The 27114-nt window shown below is 38.6% G+C and overlaps 1 protein-coding gene across 3 annotated transcripts in view; it reads right to left on the bottom strand.

Annotated features, from left to right (window-relative positions):
• Positions 1–27114, bottom strand: part of FIGN (fidgetin, microtubule severing factor) — a 124980-nt gene that overhangs the window by 1859 nt on the left and 96007 nt on the right. For 2 of the 3 annotated variants that reach the window (XM_037044577.1, XM_037044578.1), the window contains one exon: positions 1–7177. This exon is cut by the window's left edge and continues 1859 nt beyond it. In XM_037044577.1, the coding sequence (XP_036900472.1) occupies positions 4923–7177 (2255 nt within the window). In that variant the 3' untranslated portion in view covers positions 1–4922. Of the gene's footprint in view, positions 7178–7699; positions 8089–27114 lie in introns of those variants that run through there. The other variant, XM_037044576.1, reaches the window with a different exon arrangement.

Here is a 27114-nt window from a genome sequence, read left to right as displayed (position 1 = left end):
TTGCCACACTTTGCTAATGCGTCTTATCATTTAGGTTGCTAATACTGTTCAGTGTAAAGACAGTCTTTCTGAGGTAGACTGTTCAAGTTCAAGGACAAGTCTTTTTTGTACGAAATGCATGACATTCAAAAAAAGACAAATAAATACTACATGTACAATATGTAGCAATGAGGTAGAAATGGTTATAAAGAACAATGTCTGAATATACGTCAGATGAGAAAAAGAAAAACAAAGAAATGAATGTTCTCTAGCAACTGTATATAATCCACAAGGAAACACAACACACACACACACACACACACACACACACACACACACAGGAGAGAGGTGGGTAAGAGATATTTAGTTTCAATCCTAGAAATAAACTTTTGCCTTTTTTTGTTTTGTATCATAAAGCAACAAGAAGGAATGAATGTGCTCCCAACCTTGGTGTACTACAGAACCATTTTATAAATATTTAACATTCTATAAGACTGATTCATATATTCTCACACAACTCTGTGGCAAGGCTGACCCACGCTGCCGACATTCTACATATCACTGAGACAGGGAGGTGAAATTTTCCTGCTTTCAGTCTAATTGTCTTTGACAATTGCAGAGCCTAGTGCTACACTGCTTGTGTTGTATTTAAAAACAGGGGAAAGAGGAGAGACTTGTTCATTAAAGATGCAGCATCCCTGGTTCACACAAACGCATCTGGCAGGTTCAAAATCGAATGTCAACCAGAGGTCTTAGCAGAGTGTGAGCGTTAGTTCCTGTGTTGGTTAGTCCCAAGTACAGCTGGTTTTGAATTCTGAAATACTAATAGTCCATATGCGCTAATGTGCTTCATATGAAAATCGGCAGGTGATTCAAAAACCAAAGGCTTTTCAAAAGAAACATATCAAAACACTATTTGTAAAGTGTTCGTGTATATCTGCACATGTGAAGGAAGTAAACAGTTCTTTCTGAACAAAGTAAAATAGATGTTAGTTTAAAGCTCAAATAGGCGGTGAAAACAGCACACACACACATACACATACTAATTTTATATATATATGTATATATATATTAGAACTTTACTTTAGTGGCCTCAATAGTTCAACAAACTGTGTCCCTCTCACTTTGCAAAATACAGTTTCACCGACCATGATACCCAATTCTTGTTAAGAAACACGAGAATGGGATTATAGAAGTTATCTTTCTGCTTGGAGTTGGACACATTTTCAGAGACAGAAATTACAAATGCCTCTAAAACATGTTTTACAACCCACAAATATATTTAAATTTACAAAGACCTAGTGTAGAAATTAATTTGGATTTTCTTGGATATAGTGTTTTGAAAACTGCATAGCCAAGGACTATGCAACCCATGCAAATTGACCTTGCTGTTTTACATAGCACAGCCTCTGGATAGCTTTTATCACTTGCCCAGATGGTGTTTGGCCTATGTATTTTAGTGGAATGGTTTATTTTCTCCTTGATAGGTTTCAAATGCACAAGAAATCATTATACCCGTCTATCTGCATTTGAGTAGAATACAAACTGACTAATAGATAAACATTCTGTGTGAAAGTAAATAGCCTTAAAGTATACTGCCTTCACATCCCATTGATCAGCTCAGTCAGCAAAGTTTTCCATATTGTCACTAATGTTCTAAATATTTTGGTGAGAAGCACGCCAGAAGTGTAGAGTATTTCCATTTGTGTCACACATAAGGTTATTATGAACTACCTCTTGCGTTTCTATTGATTCTTCTGAAGTGGTTTCCTTCACTTCCTTTTTGTCCCTGTTGGAAACGTTATTGCAGTTGTGAAGAAGAGAATTAGGGGCTGTTAAGTGGACTGGCTCAAATCCCCTGGCCAGACAGCAAGGGATTTAGACGGGCTCATTACCTCCTTACCTTCATTAGTAGCCTTCACCAAATTCTTAGCAGTCAGAAAGAGGCCAAGAGTATGAAGCCACATTACTCAGTTGTACTATCACTGATTGTATGCACTCACTGCTGAGGATGTGGTACCCCCCCCTAAGCTCCAGAAGGGATGGTCAGAAAGGAGCTCATTATTAGGCTAGTCCATAGAAGAGCTCATAATGCTGTCATGTAGAATCAAAGAATCGCAGGAGAGCACGATCCACTCAAAGGTCATCCTTATCTCCCCCAACGCATCTTCGTTGCATCAGCATGCCCATTTTCTAAGAGATCAAATCCTCGAATTCAGGAGGCTAAATGAAATCCACACACGAATTCAGCTTCTGCCTAAATACATGGATTTTTGACCACTAATATCTCAAAGTAATTCTTGTCACTTAAAGCTAAAAGCTCATAGGTATGCCTTTATTTTCAGTTTTATAAACAAGTGTAAAACATAATAGTGCAGTCATATATTTGGCATTAACTCTTACTAGCCACAAAAAAATCTGGATCAATACTGGATTTTCCAAAGTTGTCTAAATAAGACAGTTTATCAAAACTTGCCAGTTGCTTTCAAGTGAACACAGCATGTTGGCAGAAATAAAATGCAATGTCTAAAAGACAGAAAATAGGTCAGTACTGTGCAAAAGTAAACTTGTCAGGGGGATCAATGTGAACGTAGAAGTTAATGGGGATATTAAATTTCTTTACAATAGGGGGGATGCAGGGGAGAGCCAGAACATAATTGTAGCATTTTTTCACTTGCAAGAAGCAGAGAATGTACTTGAACATTATTTCTGTATCCTTAATGAAAGGCACTGCTTTTTAATGTGGAATCTTTATATGTGAGCACAGTTTTAAGTCACAGAACATCAGAGTACATTAATTTCTGGTTCCTTTGCTCAGTTTTTAGCAACATGAAAAATAAGAAAAACAAGGAGTAATGGATCAAGCATCATCAAATTTCAGAAATATCAGGAAGTTCTCATTAGTTTTCTCTAGGTTGTGTTTCAGAGAATTTAACATTGTGGATGAAATCAGTAAAAATTTCTGAAGGAAAAAAAAACAATAACAGAAAGAACTTTCTTGGGGCTTCCCATTGCATTTATTTAAAACTTTAAAAAATGTACATTACTTTCTGAATACATAAAATGCCAGTGCTTTGCAACAGTTTTGTTACTGTATCTCTTGAACAAAAAAAAAAAGGAGAAAAAGAAAAAAAGGGGGAAAATACATTTAAAAAGCCAGGCTGTTCTGCTTATGCACGGGCAGTGGCTTTGGAAAGCTACAGCCTACATTGTCTGTTTAGAGGCATTGCCGAGCACCAGTCAGCTATCAAGGAGAAGTTGCACATAAAAGCATTAAAGGATGCAAAGAACAACTTGGTGTGTGGGGGGGTGGGGAGAGAAATAAGAAATTCAGAAAAATGCCACATATGCTCTTGGGGTGGGAGGTAGAATCAGGGAGACGTAAGCAGGAAGACTGATGTATTTGGAAACTAGATTTATGGGAAAAGGTGGAAGAAAACAAAGTGACACGTTTGGCAAGACATGCTGTGTGTACGTGTGTTTTTTGTGTCCACTTCTGATTTTCTATTTTACTTTCCAGGAAAAATGTAGCAAAACTGAGGTAGAAATGAATGTGGGAGCACTACAGCCCAGAAGATTTTAAAATGAGAAGCAAAATTGCACTGACAAGAGAGGAGTCAAAAAGAAGGAGAGAGGATGTGGGCATTCTTTGTGGATATATATATATATATATAAGTTGGTTATTCGCCTTTTGTATTTATTTATGATTTGTTTGTTTGCTTGGGTTGCTGTCTTCCGCGTAACATCAAACAGCATGGCAAGCCTATAAACTAGATTAGTGAATAGGATGACACCATTCCCAGCAGTTTTCAGGGAGAACTCGCTCACCACCAGCATCACCACCAACTCGGCGGTACGCCGCAGTCCCAGCGTGGGGGCACTGCGCCTTTCAGAGTCCTAAACGGGTTTTGCGGCTGACTGTCCTAGACGCTAACACAAACTGAAGAAGTAGCTTTCCATTAACCAGTGTACCTTTTGAGAACATTTTCACTTCACTACCAAGGAGCAATGTACGAAGAATTCTTGCAGTTATTGACATAAAGAATACTCTGCTCTGGTTAATTCCCCATAATTAGTAAAAGAAACTTAAAAAAATCCTTCCATTTCTACTTTAAATTGTAAATATTCAGTTGTATCACACTTAATTATTTTTCTGGATACATTCAAAGTAATTTTGCTTGCTATTTTCCAATTGTTGAGGTAAACATACATTTTAATATAAAGTAACATTGAAGCCTACTATCCCATTACTCTCAGCAGTACATAGTGCTTTCAACACATTCCTTTGAGGTACTGTACAAATCACAATCGCTTTCCTGAGTTTTTGCAGACAAGAACATTAAAAGAAATGAACTGCAGAAATTAAGGTCCAGATTACCGTTACCCTGTTTTACCTGTTCTTAGCTTAATACTGCAGAACAGACAGGATTGAGGAATACTGTTGCTCTTAAAATGGCAAAAATCTGGTTTTCTGTCATAACACAACTGTTCATCTCTTTAGTCCAATAATGTTTGAAGTTAAAGCTCTTTATATTAGCACATGCCACCAATGTAATTGTGAGGCAAACAAAAAATAAAGCACCACTCCAGGCACTTGACAGCAACTAAATCTCGAGAACAGCAGAATGGAATCAACACACGAGGTTCATGTCCTTCTGAAGTCAACACACTTGCACCTTGCTCCTTGGTGAGTGTTGTCTAGCTTGAACCGAACTGAGCATCAACAGACGCTTTCTGTCATCTGGGGCTTTCGTATTAGAAGCTCTCATTTGATGCATTTTTTCCTCCAAATCTACCCTGACTCTAAAGATGCAACTTAATCATCGTCTTCCCCAGTACCCTTTGCAATTTAAACACTACTGGAAAGGGGCTCTATACCCTATGTAGCAGGTTTTATGTGCGTGTGCCAACATTCATTACACTTTTTTTTTTAACAGAAGTTATCACTGACTGCAACCAAACATTTTGTTCCATTCAACATACATATCAAGCTCTTTTTGAGATATGCTAGGCTGAATCTTGCAGAAAGCATTTTCAAAGTCTTGATATGTAATGGGCCTCAACTGGCCGGGCATAATGGCTGAGAGGTCTGTGGCTGGCATGGCATGGAGGGGCCCCACCGCTGCTTCCTGACACAAATGAGCCACGTCTAGTCCAGAAAAGCCTTCTGTGCGCTGGACGAGCAGTGCAAACTCCTTGTCATTGAGACAGTAATTGTGCTGTGAGAGCAGTTGTACTATTATCTGGTGCCTCGCTGTGCTGTCAGGAAGTGGGATTAAAAGTCGTTTCATGAAGTACCTCCGAAGAGACTCATCTATTTCTTCTGGTTTACTGGTGGCACAGATTACTACGATTTGGTCCTCAGCCGATGTTAGTACAGTGTCCAGCTGCATCAGAAATTCGGTTCTCATCCGACTGACTGGACTGTGTTCCTCACTCACTTGAGAGGAGAGAAGCATGTCAATGTCACTGACAAAAATTACCGAGGGCTGGCGACATCTGGCCACAAGGAAAGAGGCATGGATAATTTTCTCTGCTTCTCCTAGCCACTTGGCAACTAGGCCAGAACCAGCTATTTTGAAAAATGTGGCCCCCAGCTGACTAGCTATGCACCTGCCTAATAAGGTTTTGCCTGTTCCTCGAGGTCCAAATAAAAGGATGCTCCGTGGTAAGGCCGTCAGTCCACTGAACGCATCTGACCTCAACACTGGCCATAAAACCTCTTCCTTAATGACAGCCTTCACTAGGTCAAGGCCAGCAATGTCATTCCAGTCCACCGGCGGTCCTTGGGTGATGATCTCATTGGTTACCAGGTCAATGAGGTGGGTGTCAGTATTCTTCAGTTGCTCGTCCACAGAGTGGTTGGATGAGGTAGCTGCACGGAGCCCAGGGCCTTGCATTGGGTGAGAGAGGAGTTGCCTGTGCTCGTCCCCATGCTCACTCATTACTGGCGACGTGTACTTCCCAAAGGACTCACTGGATCTTGATCCCAGTGAATTTTTAGCAGTACTGTAGGAAGGAGGGGTCAGAGCCCTACTGGACTGGCTGCTGAATTTCCTTTGCTGTTCAGAGGACATTAGCTGCTTCGTTGGCTTAAATGCTAAGGATGATGTTTCAGCACTTCTGTCAAAGCCATTCCCCCGATTTGAGTTTGAAATGCTGTTGTCGGGCATTCTGTACATAGGACTCTGTGTAGATCTCTGTTGGCCATAGCTGTAATTTCCATAACTGGAGTCCATATCCCCTTGCCCTGCCATATAGAAAGCTTTTCTTTTGAGAGAGCTTGCTGAACTGTTTGTCAGGGCTGAGGGTGCAATAGGTGTCAGACCATGACCTTGGTAGGTGTAGCCAGGAACTGTGGTTGGGGGCAGAGGGGTAGGAGCAGGAATTCCTGAAGGCAGGTACGCTGAAGGAGGAGGAGGTGCACCCCCAGGGCTGTACCCGGATCCCACAGCAGTCTGAGGAGGATAGCTAGCAGAGGGATAGCTATAACTGGAGAGGTTAGAAGTCCCATTGTAGCCTGGGACCAGGGCTGGTGGCGGAGGGGGTGGTGGTGGTGGCTGTAGGAGCCCAGAGCTATGCAGAGGAGATGGATGAGGCGAGGGAAGTGCAGGTGCTGCTTGGCTACTGTACGTAGAATGCAAATATGATCCGTTGTACCCTGGGGCATATTCCTGAGATGGGAGCCCTGCGTGAAGACTAGGTACAGTGTGGCTTCCACAGGTACTACTGGAATAACTAGGTTCTGTCAGGTTGCTGGCCACCCCAGGAGAGCTCCCTATACTTGCAGAGACATCTGCTGGAGGGAGGGCTGAACTAACTCCAGCTTTGCTGGCAGTGATGACATCTGGAACACAGTTCATGGGATAAACAGCTTCTGAATTCAAGGAAGGCTGCCAGGGTTCACTTTCATTTTTCCGACCATTCACTAGTCCTGATGGTGCATCTGCGTAGTTGCTGAGTACAGGTCGGTCCACAGGGCCTTCCAAAATGCCAGAATACTTCTCTGCATATTTTTTTAGTAAGTTGGATGCAGTCAGAGCAGATATGTCATCATTCGCCCAGGCATACTGATAGGTGCGCTGCAGATGACCTCTGTAGGCTTCAACCTTGTGGGCAGGAGACCGAGTGGTTGAGGTGATGTCAAAGTGCTGTTCTGGCCACTGGGCATGCTCTGGCGTCCACTGCATCTTCAAGCCTAAGGATTTGGGGGAAAATAGTTAAATTACTTAGGTACTCATCAGAACTGTTCAAGTCCCCTCTCCCCCACTTTTTTGATTACCTATTATTTTCCATGAACAATATGAGCATTATAAAAGATTTCCCCAGTTTATTACACCTGTCATAATCTCTACTGTAATATGTATACTTTAAAATGGACTGAATTTCAGCCCTGCATCAAAAATAAACTGAATTCAAATGCAAACTTTGTATAAATATTTTCCATGTGAAAGTCATAAGTAAATCTATTTCTGTTAGGCCTATTAAGTCACTTGCCACACAGGCAGAGAAACGCATATATATGTACACACACATTCCTGTCAAAGCACAATTCAGTCATAGGTCCCTACAGTAAAATATGCACACATTTAAAATATCTAGCAAGCGATGGTATCAAAGTGCAAGATCTAGCTACTCTGTCTCTTCACATCACAGTTTCTGTTTTATGTTTTAACCAATATAAAAATGAGACACAGCTGACAGATCACATCTAGGATACCTCTCTTATTTGGTGCTGAACACCTAGTTAGCACAGTATAATGCTCCCTGCACAGAACAATATGACACAGACAGAGCAGGTCATTCCATAATCCAACTCTCATCTAAAGTGGTCCACGACAGTTTCAAATCTGCTTCGTGGAGTGCAGCAAAGCAATCTCCCAGGCAGCGCTCCATCGCTTTCATCGCACAAAGCCTACAACTCGGTATGAATTACAACTCGCTCCTTTCTGCCTCTCAGTTCTGTTGTTGAGTCCCTGGGAAAAAAAAGCAAGCATCACTTGTCTGTCCGTCTTCTAGCTAGCATTCTCCCTCCTTCTCTTACAATCCTTCTCCCTGCCTTTAGTCTCCAAAAGAGGGGACGGAGGGAGGGGGGGGAGAGAGAGAGAGACTGTGTGTGTGTATATATATACATATGGAGAGAGAGAGGAAGGACTGAAACAGGTAAACGAGAAGATAATAATAGAGAAAGAAAGAATCTGGATTCTAATTCTACATTTCTGTGGGAAGCAGTGCACGGCAGACACTCAAATAGTACAACTGGGTTATGAGACGTTACGGGTGATTCTATCATCAGGTGGCTAATTGAAGCAAGGTTACTATGTAGCAAACTAAAGAACAGGAGTATTTTCTCATTTAAGAGAAAAGATTAACCAGTTAGAATCAGAGAATCATTTGAGTTTTACCGTTTAAAGAGACCTCAGAAGTTACCTTCTTTCACAGATTAGAGAACTAATGCCCAGAGGGATTTATAATGTACCCTTGAGGACTCACATAGTTATAGAAGAACACCAAAACCCTGTTCTCCTCCCCATGCCGGCTCATCCCACTCTAATCTCCGCTTCCCGGGAACACTTCCTATTCCGGTCGGGCTATATTCAACAGGCCCTCTTAATCTCCTTTGTATTACCCAAAGTGAATTTTGCAAACCGTCTTGTACCCTCTGGCAGAGATTCCTTGGTAAGAAGGAGGCCTGGTCTAAATGAAGCATCTGTGGCATTAGCTCTCTTCTGTCTATTGTGACAGCTCCTTCCCCCTTCTGCTTTCTTCCTCCAAACCCTTGAGCTCTTCCTTGCCTGACTCTGGCTTCTGATATGGCCAGTTTTGACTTACAGAGCTAAACTGAACATAACACAGAGTTTGGTAACAGAATGGCATGTTGATTCCCTTCTGACTCCCTCTTCCTTGTTTGCAAAACCATTGCACCAGACACTGGAAGTTAATTAGCAGGATGATGCTGTGCTAATTGTGTTAATTTACAAGGTTTTAGTCAAAGAGAATCATGCCAGGGCTGGCACTGCTGTCATGCTTCAGACTTAATGATTAAAAATACTGAAAACAGGGTAGGAAGGATTGCAGTAATTACACAATAAATGAATAAAGCAACAGGATTCATTTGCAAATATATTTTACTGCAGTTGTACTCATTTGCATTTGGATTTTTTAAAAGGATCCATGTAGATATTCATTTGCAAATCACCATCTTAGTTAAATTAAGTCTGAAAGCTGAACCGTATAACTTAATCAAGCTTTACATTTTTTTTTAGCAAAAATACTGAAAACCTTGCTTCTCTTGTACACGCAACAGATTCTTTCTTCACTTTCCCTCACTCCCCCTAAATCTTCATGTTTCTGTTTTCAAAGTCTGTCTTTTAAAAACAATCTCATTAAATTGCAAACAAAAAAAAACCGCTGTAAAATCTGGATGAAGTGCAGCTTACATCATTCACTCAGAGAAACTCTTGTGAGTTCTAGGAAGAAATAAAGTGATATTCTTAATTGTTTCTGTTTTCTCAATTATTATTTTTTAAGGAGGAGGAAAACACACCGCAAAATGGGTGAAATGACCGAGACCACATTTAAAGGGGAAAAGATGCAAATTTAATGAAGCAGCATTTCAGGAATCATACTTTCATTAAATTCAACTGGAAATTATTAAGAGCAAATCACCAGGAACCAATCGCAAGTAATCAGTATCTAAATTCTTCTAGTATCATGGGATTTACTTCAAGCCTCAACAAAAAAAGAGAGAATATTAATGTGACTGTAATGTAGAACTGTCTAAAAACCTACAAATTCATTAGCCCTGTAAATTATTTCCAGGGAATTTCTATTAGGATTTCTTCCTTAAAAGATTATCAAAATACAGAGTTGAGAAAATGAGAACACAACATGTTATGGGTAAGAACTGACTAGACTGATGCAGAAGAAATATGTAAGTACACGTCTTAAGATTTCAGATAGTAACTTAGGAGTCACGGGCAATGGGCTTTCCCATAAATGCAACACAGCACCACCCAACAGAAGGCCACCCGACACAGTGCACTCGCCAAAGGGCTTTGCTTCCTTTCGGTGCGCTGAGCTAAGCCATAGGTGACATGAGTTGACACACACGCAAAACAAAAATTATTTTTTAAAATGCTCATTAAAATACAAACTGCTTTAGATTCAGAATAATTATTATTATTTATTTAACTAGGCAACCTTCCACCTGTATTGGCTCAATTTTTTTCCTGTAAATTAATCATTCATAAAATATGCAAAAAGTGATCTTGGTAAGTTACAAGCAATATAAGAGATACAATAAAAAGTTTAAATAAAGTAGTTTGATTATTTTCTTTGGGTATTTCTGCATAGTTTAACTCCAGCAAAGCTAATTACATTTTATAAGATTTGTTTCATCCGAAATTAAGCAAAGATTCTATCTGTCAAAATTATATATTTGGAACAATTATGGGAAACACTATCTATCGCCTTTTGATTTTCATGCTATTTTTGGATGCATTTACCAAGATAATTAAATGTTTATTTATTGATGCATACTAAATAACAAAAACCTTATTGTGGCTGCAAAAGGCAAGATGGAGCTTTGATTAAATAAACTTAAAGGATCAGAATTATTCACATCCCCTGAAACACAAGTACTTAGCCAGTGCTTTGAAATCATTAATATTATTTTAAAATGGAAGTCAATAGGTTCCCATGAGCTAGTTCTTCACGTCAAAAGGAGCTGAAGGAGCCAGCATTCAGGAGACTGTGTCTAGGCCTTGGGGGCCCCCAAAGCTTTTTTGTCAGTTTCCTGAATTTTAATACTAACTGGAAGTAGAACCAAACTTGTTTTTGTTGTTGCTGTTACTGTTCTGTTTATTGGTGATGATATTTCTGATGTGAAATGGACGAAATGCAGGGTCAAATGTTCTTGGAACAAAAAAGCAGGCTCCCTCTGATTGCATCTCTGTTATCTGAGAGGAAGAAGCAGCAGATGCAAGTCACTTAACTTGGCGTGCAAATAATAAGATGGGTTTTAAAAACAGCTTTCATACGCTTTGTCTTTGGAACAGGAAGAGAAAAACCTCAGAAACAATACTATCTTAACCATTATTAGAAATGTGACTGCAGAAAAATACCTGCCCCTGCGGTTTAGAAATAGCTTAAACAGGTACACTAAGAATTCAGAAAACACTGAAAAGTAAGGATAATTAAAGAATTGCTCCAATATATCAATTTTCATTTTTGATAGGATATGAAAATTCCTAATACAGCTGGAGAATTTTATTCTGCAACGTTTTTTAAAATGTGTATTTTAATAGAAAACTGCTTTTAAGATACTTTAAAATGTTACAGAGGAATGACAGATTCGACAGTCAAAATTTTATCTTGTTGTTACAGGGTGTATCTATGTCTAAAAGAACAGGTCTGTATTATTTCCCATAAAACTAGACAGTTTGGATAAGCTTTTCCATTGTCATGACCATTTCATAACTTAGGTTTAGTTACTAAACAGTTGCTGCCTCATCACCTTACTTGCTCCATTGTGTTCCTTCACTATTTGAAGCGAAACAACTGTGGCAGCCTCCAAAGTTCCGTCCCAGCTCCAAGAGGTTCAAGAAACTCTTGTAGAAGAAAGTGAAGAACGTAAAAACAACTTTCTGAATGGGACAAAATTGGAAATAAAAGACTAAGCCTTGTAGAATTGATTTTTAGCACACATTCCTGGAAATATTAATCTAAGGCACACTCACCACTCTACCCCCACCTCTGACACACATATGCTATTCAGCAGTTCATCGGGTCTAAAAAAGCTGTTCTCTTTTACAAGGTTCCCATGCGGTCATTCTGGCTGCTGGGGACTCTGCCTTCACTTGTGGTTTCCTCAGACTTCCTAGGGCAGACACCTGAGGCAAACACCTGCAGGCACGGGGCCCAGCCTCTCCGGGACAGCTGCCCAGCCCTCTCACAGGCCTGCAGGCCGCACCACACCTGATCACACTCCTTTGGACTACCGCATCTCTGAAACTTTCATTATTATTTTTTCAATCTATATTTTAAAATCGAATACCATATTAACCAAGGTTTCTTTCTAGAAAACAATCACTACAAGGGTGAAACAGTTTGGTCCTTCACTTGCTATGGTGTCCTGTAGGGTCGAATACTATTTTGTCTAACACAGTGTTGTTTGGGGGTATTGCTAGATTGTTGGGATAGTGGGATAGAAAGTAACTGGAGAAAAGATAAAGAAGGTTCTAGAACTCTGAAGAGTGACTATGCCAAGCTTGAGAATCAGACCACAGGGCTTTGCTTATTCCATCACTTATTTGCTATAGTCTTGTGAAGTCAAGCACCCAATACTCACGTGTTCCAGTTATGAAATGTGGATGACAATGGTATAATATGTTACTGGATCATTAAAATTATCTAAGGAAATCATCATTTGTGAAAATGTTTGGCAACTGTGAACTGCTATACAAATGTTATTTGCTAAACCTTGATTTTGGAAAAAAAAAGCCAGAGGTACATTAAAAGCAAAACTGACTAGACAGAAAAAAGTAAAATAACACCTAGAATTTATGAACCACTTCTTCAACACCAGGATGGCTACTGAAAAGGAGATTTTCCAGTGGGGTGTTGGTTACAAGAATGCTATAAAAATTCTTTAATACTCAGCAAAACAAAGAGTATGGTCTCCTTAATCAAAAAGGTGTCAAAAATTCAAAAATTTCTCATAGCATTTTATTTATTTTTAATGTTTTTTGACTCAATATTGTAGAGACCACAACTAAGAAACAAAGTACTTAGAGGTTTAAAACCAGCTAAGAATGATCTCAAAGCCCGCAGTCTCAAAATAAGATATTCTAATTATATAGCAAGACTGTCAAATGATTTTTCTCTTTAAATCACACTTTCACACCTCAAGACTTCAAATTATAATACATTTTGCAGCAAATTACTCTCTCTCCCCATTCCACCTTATTTGCATAAAGCAATCCCTTTTAACAATCATGAAGGCATTTCTGGCTAAATGGTCCTTAGTAAATATAGTTCAAATACCTCACCCTCTAACAGAAAAATTGCCACCTGACAGCCTGAGGGCAGCGTGCAGCCTGTTTTGTTTGGCCAGCACAGGGTTTTAAAATCAGTCAACTTTGTCTAAAATATCTGTATTCCCATACTTCCTATTTTCAAGACAAGTTGAATGATCTTGACCTCATTCTTGCCCGGCAACAGTTGGCTGCACTGAGGACCGTCTGCCCCCTTTGGACATGGCATGCCCTCTGGTTTGTCACGTGCCCACCCCATTACAACCTCAGGTATTTTTACAGCATTTGCTGGGCATGCAAGCAATTGAATTGATGGCTTCACTGTGGAGCTTCAAGCTCCAGTTTTATCACTTAACTACATTTTCTTGAAAACGAGCTAGTGCTCTAAATTTTTTTTTAAAAGTAGTCTTTAGAAGAAATTTCTTCCAAATACTATTTGTTATTGCATCTGCATCCTCTTAATCAGGGCACAGATGAAATAATTGCCATTTTTTCTTGTTCATTCAATGTCATTAGCACAACAGTATAGAATGATGAATAATCGTTAAAAAAACTAATTTTCAGATTGCTGTCATTTCAGTATCTTCCCCTTGTTGTGCATTGTCAGATACTTTTTCTAGTCATTTTCTTTATGTCAATCCATGCTATCCCTAATATGCTCCTTTAAATCTGCCATAGGTTCTGATATCTGAAACCAAAGCTTCATTTAACAGTAAAGCATCTCCCATTAATCAGTTAGGAGCTTCAGAACAACTGTTGTGGGACTGTTTAGGTTACTCCAAAGTTGCACTCCTTCTTTCTTACAGAAAGCTGCTGGGTTGATGGTGTCTGGATAAGCAACTGATCTTTGGGCTTAGGTGGGGCCGGTACTCCGTGCTCCAGGCACCATGACTTGGGCTGGAATGTAAATGGCCCCTCCTTCAGTGGAATTGGTGGGTAGTTTATGATTTGAATTAGTTTCCGTGACAGGCATTTCATTTTATTCACAAGAACAAAATAGTCACTCATCAAAATGTGACCAAATATAAAAATGACTATTTGGCCAATATTTCGTACTGAAGGTGAAACTCGGTATGCATGGGTGTGACGAGTCATCATTGTTAATGCACAGGACATACAAAGAAGACAGCTTGTGTTTATGAGGCTGAACGCATCAGCACTTACACAAAGCAAATTACACCGATGAACAAATACCACTTTTAGTCCACTGAACTTATATTCAATACATGATCAGGATAGATTGTCTACCACTTAAAGCAACCCAGGAAATCAGAATCTTACTTCAAATAAATACCTCTTTTTCTGTAGGGTGTCAAAATTTCCATTGGTGAACATTTAATCACTCTCATACAAAATCCTCGTACTTTAAAATTACAATTTAGATTCACGTTGGTTTCTTCTGGAAGAGGGTAGATTTTTACAAAACTTTATAGGTAAGTATTTTAAATAATAATCTGTATACCCTAACATAATTAATTCAAAATAATACACAACTATGCCTATACAAGCAATTTAAAATATGCAACCGATTCATGCCCAGAATGTTAGTTTTTACTGTTAAGTTTCATCCACTGATGCACGGGAAAGGGTTTGAGGGTGAGTAGGCAAGGACACTGATATTCTCACATGAGGTCAAACGTTACTTTGTTTAGTCTACTACGAGAATGATTTAAAATAACCCAATCCGTTTAAATAGTGCTTGGTAGTCAACCTTTCAAGCTGTTAGTTCATGGCCTTTCATTTCTCACGCCTGTCTTTCTGTTTTCCATATATGTTTTCGATCCATTTAGGCCATCTACTCTTTCCCCCAATTCCTCTTGCCATACAAAGATCATCAGGACATGCCACGTATGTCCACGGGACGGCCACTACTAATACACATGTATGTTCTGTGTCACAACAGAGCGCCCTTGTTCTGCAGTATCAGCCCTCTTATGTATGTAAACACAGGTGAGCTGTAGCACAGAGGGGTAAGCGGAGTGAACACTACCAGAAAGCCCATGCTAGGTTCATAGTGTCTGGTCTGCCGTGATTGATCCAGAAGGAGAAATCCAAATGCCGAAAGTATCGCACATTTTCTATGTGTTTTAATTTTTTATTTTTAAAAAGGGCTCTGCTGAGATAACATGATCACCATCCTGAAGTTTGAAGCTATTCCAGTTGATTCTCAAGATACTGTTGTACCATATAAAATAAATTTGCACTTTTAATTAACACAACCCAGGGAGGGTACAAACCTTGAATTATGACATATCTGGTTAATTTCTTTGTTCACTATCTCAAAATGCATGTTTACCATTATGTGCACATATAGCTATTTGAAAATAGGTAGCTGTGTGTATTCTGTTTCAAGTATATAAATGCAAGTCTCAATTTAGTTATATTTAAACTGAACTACATTCATATTTGCCCAACACATCATGCCGACATGGGTCAGTAAACAAATTCAGAATCTCCCAAGGCCCATGACCTTGTATAAGATGAAATTTGCATGCATCCTTTCTCCTGTGCTCCTCTAAAACATTGCTCAAATAGATACAGTTTACATAAAACAAAAGAGATAATTAAGGATATTTATTTAAGATTGAGGACTCCCTCATATAAATTAGACAAAGGAATATTATTTACAAATAAGTATATAATTCTTCAACCATTTCCGTTAAAAACTCTTTGCTTAAGGTGACTCTGAAGTGTGCAGAGCCTCAACAAAATTTGTTTAGGTTATTTATGCATTTTTTCTCTTTTTGGTAATCCATGCATTAATTTTTAATGCAACAGGAAAATAGTGCCTTGGACTTTGATAAAAAATATTCTATAGTCAAGGCTGGGTGACATAGTGCATTAATTCACTGTCCTTCACTCCTGGGACCTGTGTATAATTTAGTCCAGCCTGAAGAAAATAACTTTGATCTGAAGGCAGTGGGAAAAGCTACATAGGAAATGAGTTTTGGTAGGTTTAGTGTTGTTTCTTCTATACAAGACAACGTATGAAGATAAACTGTTTTAGAATGCAGTCAGCATGGGCCAGGATTACAAGAGAAGAGTTCTCAGCAACAGCAGCAGTTTCTTCACCCCCCCCCCCCATTCTCTTCCCACCTGGCCCCATTCTATGGTCTCATGAAATAAACCTCAGTATCGCCTGTAATTGGGATGCTCTAATTTCCAGATAAACAGAGCATTGTTAAAGTGCAGTGTGAATGACAGTCCAGTCATTAGAACATGGGTTCTTCCATTTGTAAAAACAAAGAATGCTGCCTAATGAGACAGAAGCATGAGAGGAGGGTATCAGCATCCTCAAATAAAGTGGCGTTTCCTATCCTGGAGGGGGTGCCCAACAACCTAACTGTTGGGGAAATGCTAACAATAGGAGAGACCACAAGAAATTGTGTTTTCAAACTCCACTTTGATTACGTTCTCTATGACAGTATTTAACTGCACAATTTCATATTATTATAACAGACAATGTCACTATGTTAAACAATAAATGTATACTCTTTGGCAGATTTGAATAAAATGGTTGATCCAGTTGCATTAAGTACCTGAAATATAGATTCCCTCTTCCTTTTGTAATTCTACAATTAGTTTCAATGGTCTATTGTGAATAAACATGGCTTACCAGTACTTTGTCTCTCATGTAGCAGTTAAAAGTAAAGTGGGTCTCAATGCTGTCAATAAAATTAAAGGCTATATGGATGTTACATCTGTATGGTCTAAACTATTCTACAATTTTTTACTTACTATGATCATGAACTATTTTTATTAACCCCCTTAGCTATGGGTAAGCTTTGATACTTCTTAATAGTTTGGGGGAAAAGGGAGATTTTCCCAGTCGCATTTTTTAAATTAGCAGGTAACTTGGAAGAGATTTAACTCTGAAGTTTCTAGTTTCAGTTGCTAACAGTAAAAGAGTAACAAGCCATACCTTGCTTCTTCAAACTGTGTGCACCCGACTTACACAAAGTCCCTAAATAACAGGAAAACCAGACTCCTGTGGGTAAAACGTGGAGGCTACACGTAAAATCCCATCTAGGTGCCTGAGTGTGGGGGTAAGTGTTATGTTTGTAACAGCAGAAAGGATATAGAAAAAATGGGCGGAAATGACGCAGAGAAGGAAAAGACCTTTTCTAAACTGATTTTAGTCTAAACATTATCTGTTTTACTAGTACTGTATTACTAATAATTTCAAAACTTCAAAGCACATTCTAAGCTATTTAACTAGCATGTGAACATCATGCCTTTTATCAAAAGTAATCATTACGTCAGGTTTTCTTTCATTATATTTTTATTTGTAGCTTGAATCAAGTTATATACCTCAAAAAGTTTCCATAGTTACAAAACTTTTAATCTTATTGATGGCCTCAAATACACTGCACACACTCATTTTCTTAACTGAGTACTCATTTTTAAGAAGGTCTTTACATGCGTACTTTTATTCAAAAAGGAAACCTAATTTTATTAATTTAACAATTTTAACAATTTTATTAAATATTGAAACACTTTTCTTTCAACTGCACACAAAAAGAGAAACACATTTAAATCATTTGAGACAAAATGTTTAAAAATCCTTGGAAAGCAAATTATGTAATGATACTTAGGAAGGCACCCTGATGATTAATTTAGGATTGTTTTGTTTTCTATACAAAAGATATTTTTGAAGCAGAATAGACAATTCATAAACTTAATGAAGAAAGTACATTCGTATTGAATGGCATACCTGGAACTGGTCTCTTTTTAAGCACATCTTTTAAAGCCATCGAATGCCTCCAAGAGCATGTGTTTCTATCTGCGTTCCAGCCTTACAGCCATTATACAGGATCACTTACAGCTAACTTATCAAGGAACAGGTGAGGATGTTCTGTTGTGTCCTCCTTTTTTAAAACGTGCTTCTACAGCCAGTCATGGTTTTCATACATGACCTTAGAAATTATTTTATCCAGTTCAGTGTCAAATGCTACTACACTTTTAAAACAATCTATTCAGAGAATATAGCATCAAATAGTGGATTGCATCCCTTGCCATAGCTCCCAGGAGCATTAAAATGTTACTGGAGTACCTGAATGACAGCAATGACAGCTTAACCACGTAAAGGCTTTTTACATGAACAATTTTTTTCTTTCAATATGAGCGGTCATATTCAGGCATGATATCATAGGAGGTTAGCTGTTAAGTGGCTAAATAGCATACTTTGTAAAATATCAAGTTTAGTATCTCACAAACACTCCTGTATACTTTCTAAAATATTAGGGCACATGTATAAAGTTTGTTTTTTTTTCCCCCTCCCAATATGCGTCCTTAAAAGAATCAGTCTGATAATTAGCACGCCTAGTCCAACAGTGGAATTCCTGTATTGTTATAATTTTAAGTAGAAGATCCATGGATAAAACATAATTGAAAGGTGAGCCTATTAATCTGGAGAATAACCTCCACAAACCAAATAGGAATGAATCATTTTTTAAGTCTCCAATCATTTATAGCTTTATATTGCTAAGGGGGAAAAAAAAGGAGGGACACTAAAGGTGACCTTATTTAGACATATTAGTCAAGGCAGCCTTTGCTGTTTCTGAGCAAACATGACTATGACTCCACTTTGTCCAGCCAGGTTTCCAGTGTGTAAATTGGGTGATGACTTGAACAATTCTCTCTTCATTAGTGAACTGTGCAAAGGAAATATAGAGGTGGACTTTTATTTTTTAAACTGTGCAGTGTCTTGTAGCTGCAGTCTGAAGCATCAAGGAAAAATATATTTTTTTTGCTAGACAAGCTGTCATAATTGAAATGAAGTCTAATCAGACTCATTACTGTTTTCAGCAATTTGCACCACCAAAGATGCTTATTAGGTAACTGTGTTTAATAAACCACTCTTTAGAAAAATACCAGTAATGAGCTCTTAACAGCCAATCTTTAGTATGAATGTAATGTGGAAAGTATTCCTAGCGCTGAATAGATTTTCACATTTAGTACTGTCATAATTAAGCTCCACGAATTGGTCGCTGTGATGTTAGATTTATTGCAATAATCTTATTTTTTTTCTATTTTAAATAAGCTTGGAAATATAATCATCTATTAGAGTTGGATTATATTCATTGCACAGCAAATTTTAGGCTTGTGTCAAGCTTGTCAAGAGTTTTCAACACAGCATTTATTAACAAATGATAAGTAAAGATTTTATAGCCAATAATTGATGCCAGCTATCAAGTCTCTCCTCATCCGCATCTCCCCCCTAAAAAAGTCTTTCTGCCATTTTATTATACATGAAAACTTACCCAGGATAAAAATATATTGTGGTCATTAGAAGGAAAAAACTGCATTTCTACCACTAAGCTAAAGCATGCAAAATGGATATTCTGAAGGGAATATTTGAAGAGATCTTAGCCTTCCATAATAGAAGCTATAAATTACATGAGATACTGTTCTTTAAAATATAAATACTATTTTCCTTCCCAATTCTTTTTTTTTTCAGTAGCACTGTTTATTAAGACCTTAACATTAGAGGACAATATTGTCAATACATATTATTTATATGCACTAAAGGTGATCATGAGTGTTGCCTAGGCTTCTTATTGATAAAGAAAACTAGTCATTCACCTCTAAGGACAGGAGTTATTTCCATACAAGGTGACATATGTGCTAAAATAAGTATATATCTATAGAATCTGTATTGATTACTCCACGAATATAGTATCACCTGAGGCATTTTTCTCCATATATAATGATTATATTGCAGGAATTGAAAATATTTAAGGGGAACCTCTAAATAAGACTTATAAGAAAAAGCTCTTGAGCTTCTAACCATGAAATATTTTATGAAAGAAGATGAGACATTCCATCTCGGAGCAACCCAAAAGATGACACGGTGAGCTTTGAAATGAGATTCTGGACATTCTGAAGCAGGTTCATGAAGATAATCAAGAAATGAAAAAGTACAGAAATAACATGAGACCGAGAGTTTGCACGTGTTCATAAAAAATGTTAAGAAAAATCCTGTTACTTAATGATTGCTCCTCCAATACACTCTCCTTTCTTTTCATCTCAAGCTTCGTGATGCCTTAATTGGAGCCGGTAAGACTCCACATCTGCTTCTAGCTTTCTGAGTCAATAGAGTTATGAGAACTGAGACTGTCAAATTAATGGCTTGTTTCAACTGATTTTGTGAAATACACTTCTTTGTATTACAAGGTAGAGAAGAAACTAAACCCATTCCTTTGTGAATTCATATAGCTTTCACACCAAGATATCTCCTTATTCCTTTAAGTCTTCACTATATGCATACTCAGAACCACAAAGAAAAATCCAGTGCATAAAACTACTAGGAAACTAAATTCTGCATCTTTAAAAGACTCATAGATAAAGAATAAAAAACTAAGATAGGGTCCCTTTTAGTGCCTTTAGAATATCATACCATAATGTCAAATAGCTTCAATAATGAATCATATAGTTTATCAATGTTTTATAAAAGAGAATGAATATTTTGTATAGTTGAATTTATTATAAGTAAGAGGCTCTGAGATTTCAAATACAGTAATAAAGACAATAGTAATAATAATAATAATCAAAATCATCCTTGGTGAGCTTTAAAAACAACTTCCCATAATAAGAAAGCTATAGTTTTACTTATAAATTTTATTTAGAAATTGAGTATTGAGTTGATATAAATTAAAGCTAAGATGAATTCTCCCAACCTTCTGTAACTTATGAGTAAAATGCCTGTCAATATAAGGAAACCCAAGCTAGGGAATGTGCATATGTGCATAGATAAGATTCTAGTGAAGAGAATTAACACACACAAACTTATTATGTAAATATAAAATACGGTTAACAGGGCATAATAAAATGGTAGAGGTAACGAGAGCCCTGTATTATTAGGTAAGACTTTGGGGAGAAAGTGGGTTTTAAACTTTAACTTTGGGACATACCATTTAGACACCGATCTAAAGATGCAGAGAAGTCATATATAGCTTGTAAATAATTTTGGTAAAGAATTAGGGCTCATTAATACTCAAAACTTTTAAGGACCCACAGTACCTAGTGTCAGCCTTACTATTCTTAGACCCCCCCCCACTTCACTTTATCATTTGCCATATTCCTGAGCTAAAAGGCTTAAAGTAAATATTCTCCCACATAACGAACAAGCAAGCCAACAAACAAAACTAAAACTTGAAAAAAAATTCAGTTTCTTGTACCTGGCTCTTAAAACTCTTTCAGGCTCACTTCAGCGCCCCTGACCCTGTTCCCTCAACCTCCCTTTCACTCTGGCAGGGGGGCCAGTGAGTTATTTTCTCTCTTCTCCTTCCCGACTTTCTTTCCGTTCTCAAGCAGTTTGTCAACTGTGAGGAAAAAAGGTTACAGATAAAATATATATTTAAATCTCAAAGCTAGAGTCTTAAAAAATTTTCCTTGAACCTCTGAGTTTTAGTAACTTTTATTGTCACTAGAAAAAAACAAGTACGACCAGTTGGCTAAACTATTAAACGTATCATCGTGTCATTCCTGCTCTGGTAACATCTGAGTGCCTACCTGGTGAGCTTACAAAACATCTGTGCTGACTTGAGAGCTTCTGCTCTAAGTGCTGAAGAATACAGGGCCCTGCCCTGATGGAACTTACCATCTGTCTTCAGTGGCAATTTACTAAAGAAAGATTTAGTTCTAAATCTGTTAGGGAGAGGGGGCTAGATAGAGGAGTTAAAAAAAGAACAGAATTTCACCAGTTAGAATAGAGATTAGTTTTCTTCCTGAGACAAAACATAGTCAAAACCAAAGATGAAACAAAGTGTACCCGGCACATTTGGGAAACTGGTAGCTCTGTTAGAAGCTAACAGTATCTGTTAGATACTGTTAGGAGCGAAGAAGGAGATGTATGTCTATGCACAAGGTAGGATGAAGCTTTAATTCAGAGTGGAAAGGGAGTTGAATGTTTGCACTTAATTCTACTGCCAACATCAAGGGCTGCCCTCACTGGGTCTTCAGAAATATAGCAACAATAACAATACATAGGACAGATTACATGGGGAAACAGGGCTGGCACTTGAGCAAAAATAAGAGAAAAATCTTAAACAGATTTTTAGATATAGACTAAAAAGCCTGGGCTACCCAGTGGTGTTTGAAGGAATGAAGAAGAGGAAAGGGGACGTTTAAAAAACAACACAAAATAGAAATATTTGTTAGATATCTGCCCAAAAACTAATAAAGAGATTGTGGTGGATAAAGAGATTTAATCCTCCAAAAGCCTAATGAGAGGTCATAATTACCTTTTATATGTGATGAAACAGGTTTCACAAATCTAAGGAATTTTCCCAAGGCCATCCCAGAACTAGAAAGCAACCTGGATCATGTGTACCCTTTTGGGGACCTTTCTGCCTGGTTTCAGAAGCTTTAACCCTCCACAATTAAGGTTGAGTAAAGAGACTTTGGGACCATAAGCCACTAAGGAGACAAAGCTTATCTCCCTGGCAGGGGCACTGCCTCTCCCAGTTTTTATTTCGTCCCAGGCAGATGACTAGTTAGCCAATCATGGGTAAGATTCCTCAAGGGAAGGATGACCCACGACAGGCACAGTCATGAAGAAGCTCTCAAGGTTGGGGGCTACAGAAAAAGGGAGTAATGGACCCTTGCCCCTGGACTTTGATATAGCCTGAGTCCTCATTCTGTTGGTGAGAAGTCTTCTAATCTCTTAACTGACTGAATCCCCCCGCCTGACTTAAGCCTGAAAGAATGCTGGAGGTGGGTGTGGCCCTGTGCTGGAAAGGAAAGGTTCCCCTGGGCAATCAGGCCTAAGAAAGAATGCCTAAAATCCTGTAAAACCTACTTTGCTAGGACCCTCAAATGATAAGGGTCCCAGCATAAAATGAGTTTGTTTCCCAAAGTTTTGTGGCCCTCTAGCTAACTGACCCTGATTTAGAATAAGCCCTCATAGTTCTCTGAATATTATCTATTGTTTGATCATCACTGCCTGACAATAATTGATGACCTTTACCTGTATTCCCGCGTAAATTGAACCCAACACAAGCCCACTGAGGAAAAGGCTCCTGGCCCTTCTCTTTTGAGAGATAGGCCACCTTTCTTCCCAAGCAGATCTTGTCTTGGTAGACTTATTCTCATCAGTTGCAGACAAGAATGAGAGGTGGGGGAAGGGGCTGCATGTGGAGCACCCTCCCCTGCACATGCCACAAAACTGCAATATTTTGTGTCCTCTTAGAGAACTCCAAGACTTTTAGCTTGTACAACCAATGAGTTGACTGCTAGAAGTTCCCATCTTTTGATGCAAGAGGAGTTAAAGCTCTTCAATGACATTTGGAAATTATGCACAAATTGATAGAGAAAAGCCCCTTTTCCACTAGCCTAAGAACACCCCGTAGGAGAGTCTAACTTCTGCATTCCACTTCTGTAACCTGCTTCTGCCGCGCAGCCAACGAGAGCCACAGCACCTCAGATATCCCCAAATAAGGAAATAGACATAACTTCCGCATTCCACTTCTGTAACTCGCTTTGCCACGTAGACAGGAAGGTCCTGCGGGCTATATAAACCCCAAGAACCCTTTGTTCAGGGCTCAGAATTTGGAGATCACTCAGCTCTGGGCCTGTGCATGTAATAAAGATTGTGCTCCTGAACCCTTGGTGTCTGGTCGCTTCATTTTCTGTAACAATATGAGAATTTGCTGAAGTTATGGTAATGGAAGACACAGTAGAAAGTGTGTACAAAGTTTCCTTTCAAGAAGAAAACTCTTCTTGAACAGTTTTCAAGAAGAAAACTTTAGAGTCAAAGAAAATTTTAAGAAGTAGGCAACGGGCCCTGGCTGGTGTCGTTCAGTGGCTTGAGTACCAGCTTGCAAATCAAAGAGTTGCAGGTTCTATTCCCAGTCAGTCGGGGAACATGCCTGAGTTTCAAGCCAGGTCCCCAGTAGGGGACATGTAAGAGGCAACCACACATTGATGTTTCTCTCCCTCTCTTTCTCCCTCTCTCTCTGAAAATAAATAAAATCTTTTTTTTTTTTTTAAAGAAGTAGGCAATGCGGACTGGAGGGCATTTACAGAATAGAAAGAGAAACACAGAGAGGGACAGAATATGCTGTTTCAAAAGACAAGTGAGAAATGATTTTCAAGGACAAAGTGTTTAATCATAGCACTCGCACAAGAGGAGCCAAATAGGATTAAAAGATAAAATAGGTAATTAGGAGGCTAGAGATGCTCTGTGAGAGAGCAGTATTAGTAGAGTGGTGGGGTCAGAAGCCATGGTGAGCGGGTTATGGAGGAAATGGGTTGTGAGAAAGTGACATGACAAGTATGGAAGAATGTTTCCCCACTGATAAACATTTTAGTAACAATGAAAAGCATTTATGGGGCAAAGAAGAATCCAGGCAAAAGATTTTATTTTTAAGAGATATGGGGACAATCTGACCACTGCCCTAGACCAAACCATGGGCAGTAGGCAAAATACAGTGTGACATTTTCTTTGTTAAATAAAGTGGTATTGGGACACAGCCACACCCACTTATTTGTGTACCACCTATGGTTTCTTTCCAGCAGAATGAAGAAGTTGGGGCAGAGACCATATGGCCACAGAACTGAAAATCATTAATTACCAAATAGCCCTTTACAGAAAATGCCTGCCAACCCCTTTTCTAGTTTGAGGGAAAATAAATAGTGGAAAAGAAAGAATAAAACATACAATGCTGTATGGATGAGGCAGGAACGGGAACTGATAGAACAAAGTCATCAAAATGATGGAAAGAGACAGATGAAGGGCACACGTGTTTCAGACATAAATTGAAGAAAAACAGAGGGCCACCTCTTCATTTGACATGGGTGCGGAGTTTAAGAACAGATGGAATATATATGATCTCTGGATTCCTGTTTATTTCCCTGAAGATACCTTTAGGGGTCAGTTATCCCCTCTACCTTCCTATAAGCCAGTCAGTAGACTTATGTTCCACGTCTTGTTTCATGACCCCTAATTCCAGTCAGGTGCAAACCCTGGGTACAAGGAGAGAGAGAGAGAGGATGAAAGAGAGTGTGGGAGGAGGAAGGCAAATAAACACTCATCACCACTAGAAAATCACCACAGGCAAACTACAGCAGACAAGAGTACTGCTGTTGTGTTTGACAAGACAAAACAACCCTAGAAAAATTGGTCTAACTGAAGACTCCATCCAAGTTGTAGCAAAGATCTGTGTTATAAGAAGGGTGATAATTGGTAGTTATTGCTGAAGTATTAAAGACTTTTAACCTTAAGGAATACATAGCTTTTGAAGAAATATATGAAGCTTTATGGAAAGAGATAATTATTGCCTGAAGAATCCTTACTTTCTCTCCCTTCAAGAAAAAGAAAATCTCACTCTATTTAGAATTTATTAAAAATCAGAACATGTATGTACAATATTAAGCAATAACTGTTCTTCTTCATACTCTGCTCTGTGCCAGGCACAAATACATTTCTCTCTATTCATCACCTTCTTCATTTCATTAAGCACATAATTGTTAGGTGCCAGAGAACTCTCCCTCTTGCCAAGCCTTGGGTCTTCCTTTCTTTCGCACGCGAGTTTGCTGTTGGGCTCTGTACGGTAGGCGAGATGCTCCGGGAGTGCAACCACGTGCGGCCCAGAGGCTGAGTTAGGAAGGACCAGCACGAGAGGAGGGTGTACGTGGTTCTGACCGACTTCACAACACGTGAGCCTGTGGTTTCACCTGTACAGCACATGTTCATGCTGTGCTTTACTGACCAATTCTTATGATCGGTTTGGTTTTCGTATATTTTGGCACATTAGGCTTACTATCACCATGTGATATGTATCATGTAACCATGCATTTGCACAATGAAAGTGAGTGTTTTAATTAAAACATTCACTTTGATTACTAATGGATGGTGTGACCTTTGTTCTCCAAGTTCATCATCCATTTCAGTTTTACTTAGAGATTAGAAAGTTAAGTGTCCTTGTTTGGGATTAAGATACTTGATTCCCTAAGAAATTTAGGTGAAAATATTTTTACTCTTGAGAATTCTTATTCTTATTCTCCTTTTCACTGCTATTATGGCTTCATCAGGGAAGACTTCCCAGGTGTCACTACTATCCCTCCCTCTCTACCACCTTCCATATCACCCTGTACTTACACTGCCTTTATTTTTTTTAAAGATTTTACTTATTTATCTTTAGAGGGGAAGGGAAGGAGAAAGGGGGAGAAACATCAGTGTATGGCTGCCTTTTGTGCATCCCCTGCTGGGAGTTGGCCTGCAGGGAATTGGCCTGCAACCCAGGCATGTGCCCTGACTGGGAATTGAACCGCGATTCTGTGGTTCGCAGGCCCGCGCTCAGTCCACTGAGCTACACCAGCCAGGGCTGCCTTTAAATACATGTTTCCTATTTTATCTGTATCACCTTCTAGATTAATTCCTTGAAGACTAAGAATCTATGCTATTAGAATAGGATGGAGACCTTGTCTGTCCTGTTCACAGCTATATGTCCAGTGACAGAGTATCAAGGCAAAACATAATATATCTACCCATATCTGGAGGTATACATCCAAACCTACTCATAGATCTATACATCTATATATATAGATATATAGATGTATATCTATAGATGTAAAGATCTATCTGTAGGTACAGATATACATCTATAGATGTTTATGTGTCTATACATCTGTATATATACATACATATACAGATGTATATGTATATATAGATATATATATATAGATGTATCTGTATAGATATGCACATACATCTATACCTATAGATATACATCTATACCTACACATGTACTTATATCTCCATCTCTCTTTATATAGAAAGATTTGCTTCTTGCAGGCTGTAACTCCTACCACATGTCTAAATATTAAAGTCACTTAAAAAGTTACAAAGTTATGATTTTGAAACTTGTAAACTGAACAAAAATGTTAAATATGTTCTTTCTTTCTGTTGACAATTATGTGTTCACAAACACCTGGAAGGCTGGTTCAAACATTGCACTGTCTGGCCCCTGGGTCATCAGAGCTTTTCCAGAATGGGAAAGGCTGACTGGTGGCTGACTCTTTTTTCCTCAGTCACTATCATCTCACTCACAGAAGAAGGGGCCTCACATGCAGGATCAGTGTTCCATCTATTCCC

Source organism: Sturnira hondurensis, unplaced genomic scaffold (genome assembly GCF_014824575.4).
Source record: "Sturnira hondurensis isolate 20B ecotype Veracruz unplaced genomic scaffold, ASM1482457v3 Scaffold0004136, whole genome shotgun sequence".
NCBI classification, from domain to species: domain Eukaryota; kingdom Metazoa; phylum Chordata; class Mammalia; order Chiroptera; family Phyllostomidae; genus Sturnira; species Sturnira hondurensis.
The sequence above is the reverse complement of the archived record's forward strand: the minus strand, read 5'-3'. Positions and strand labels throughout refer to the sequence as shown.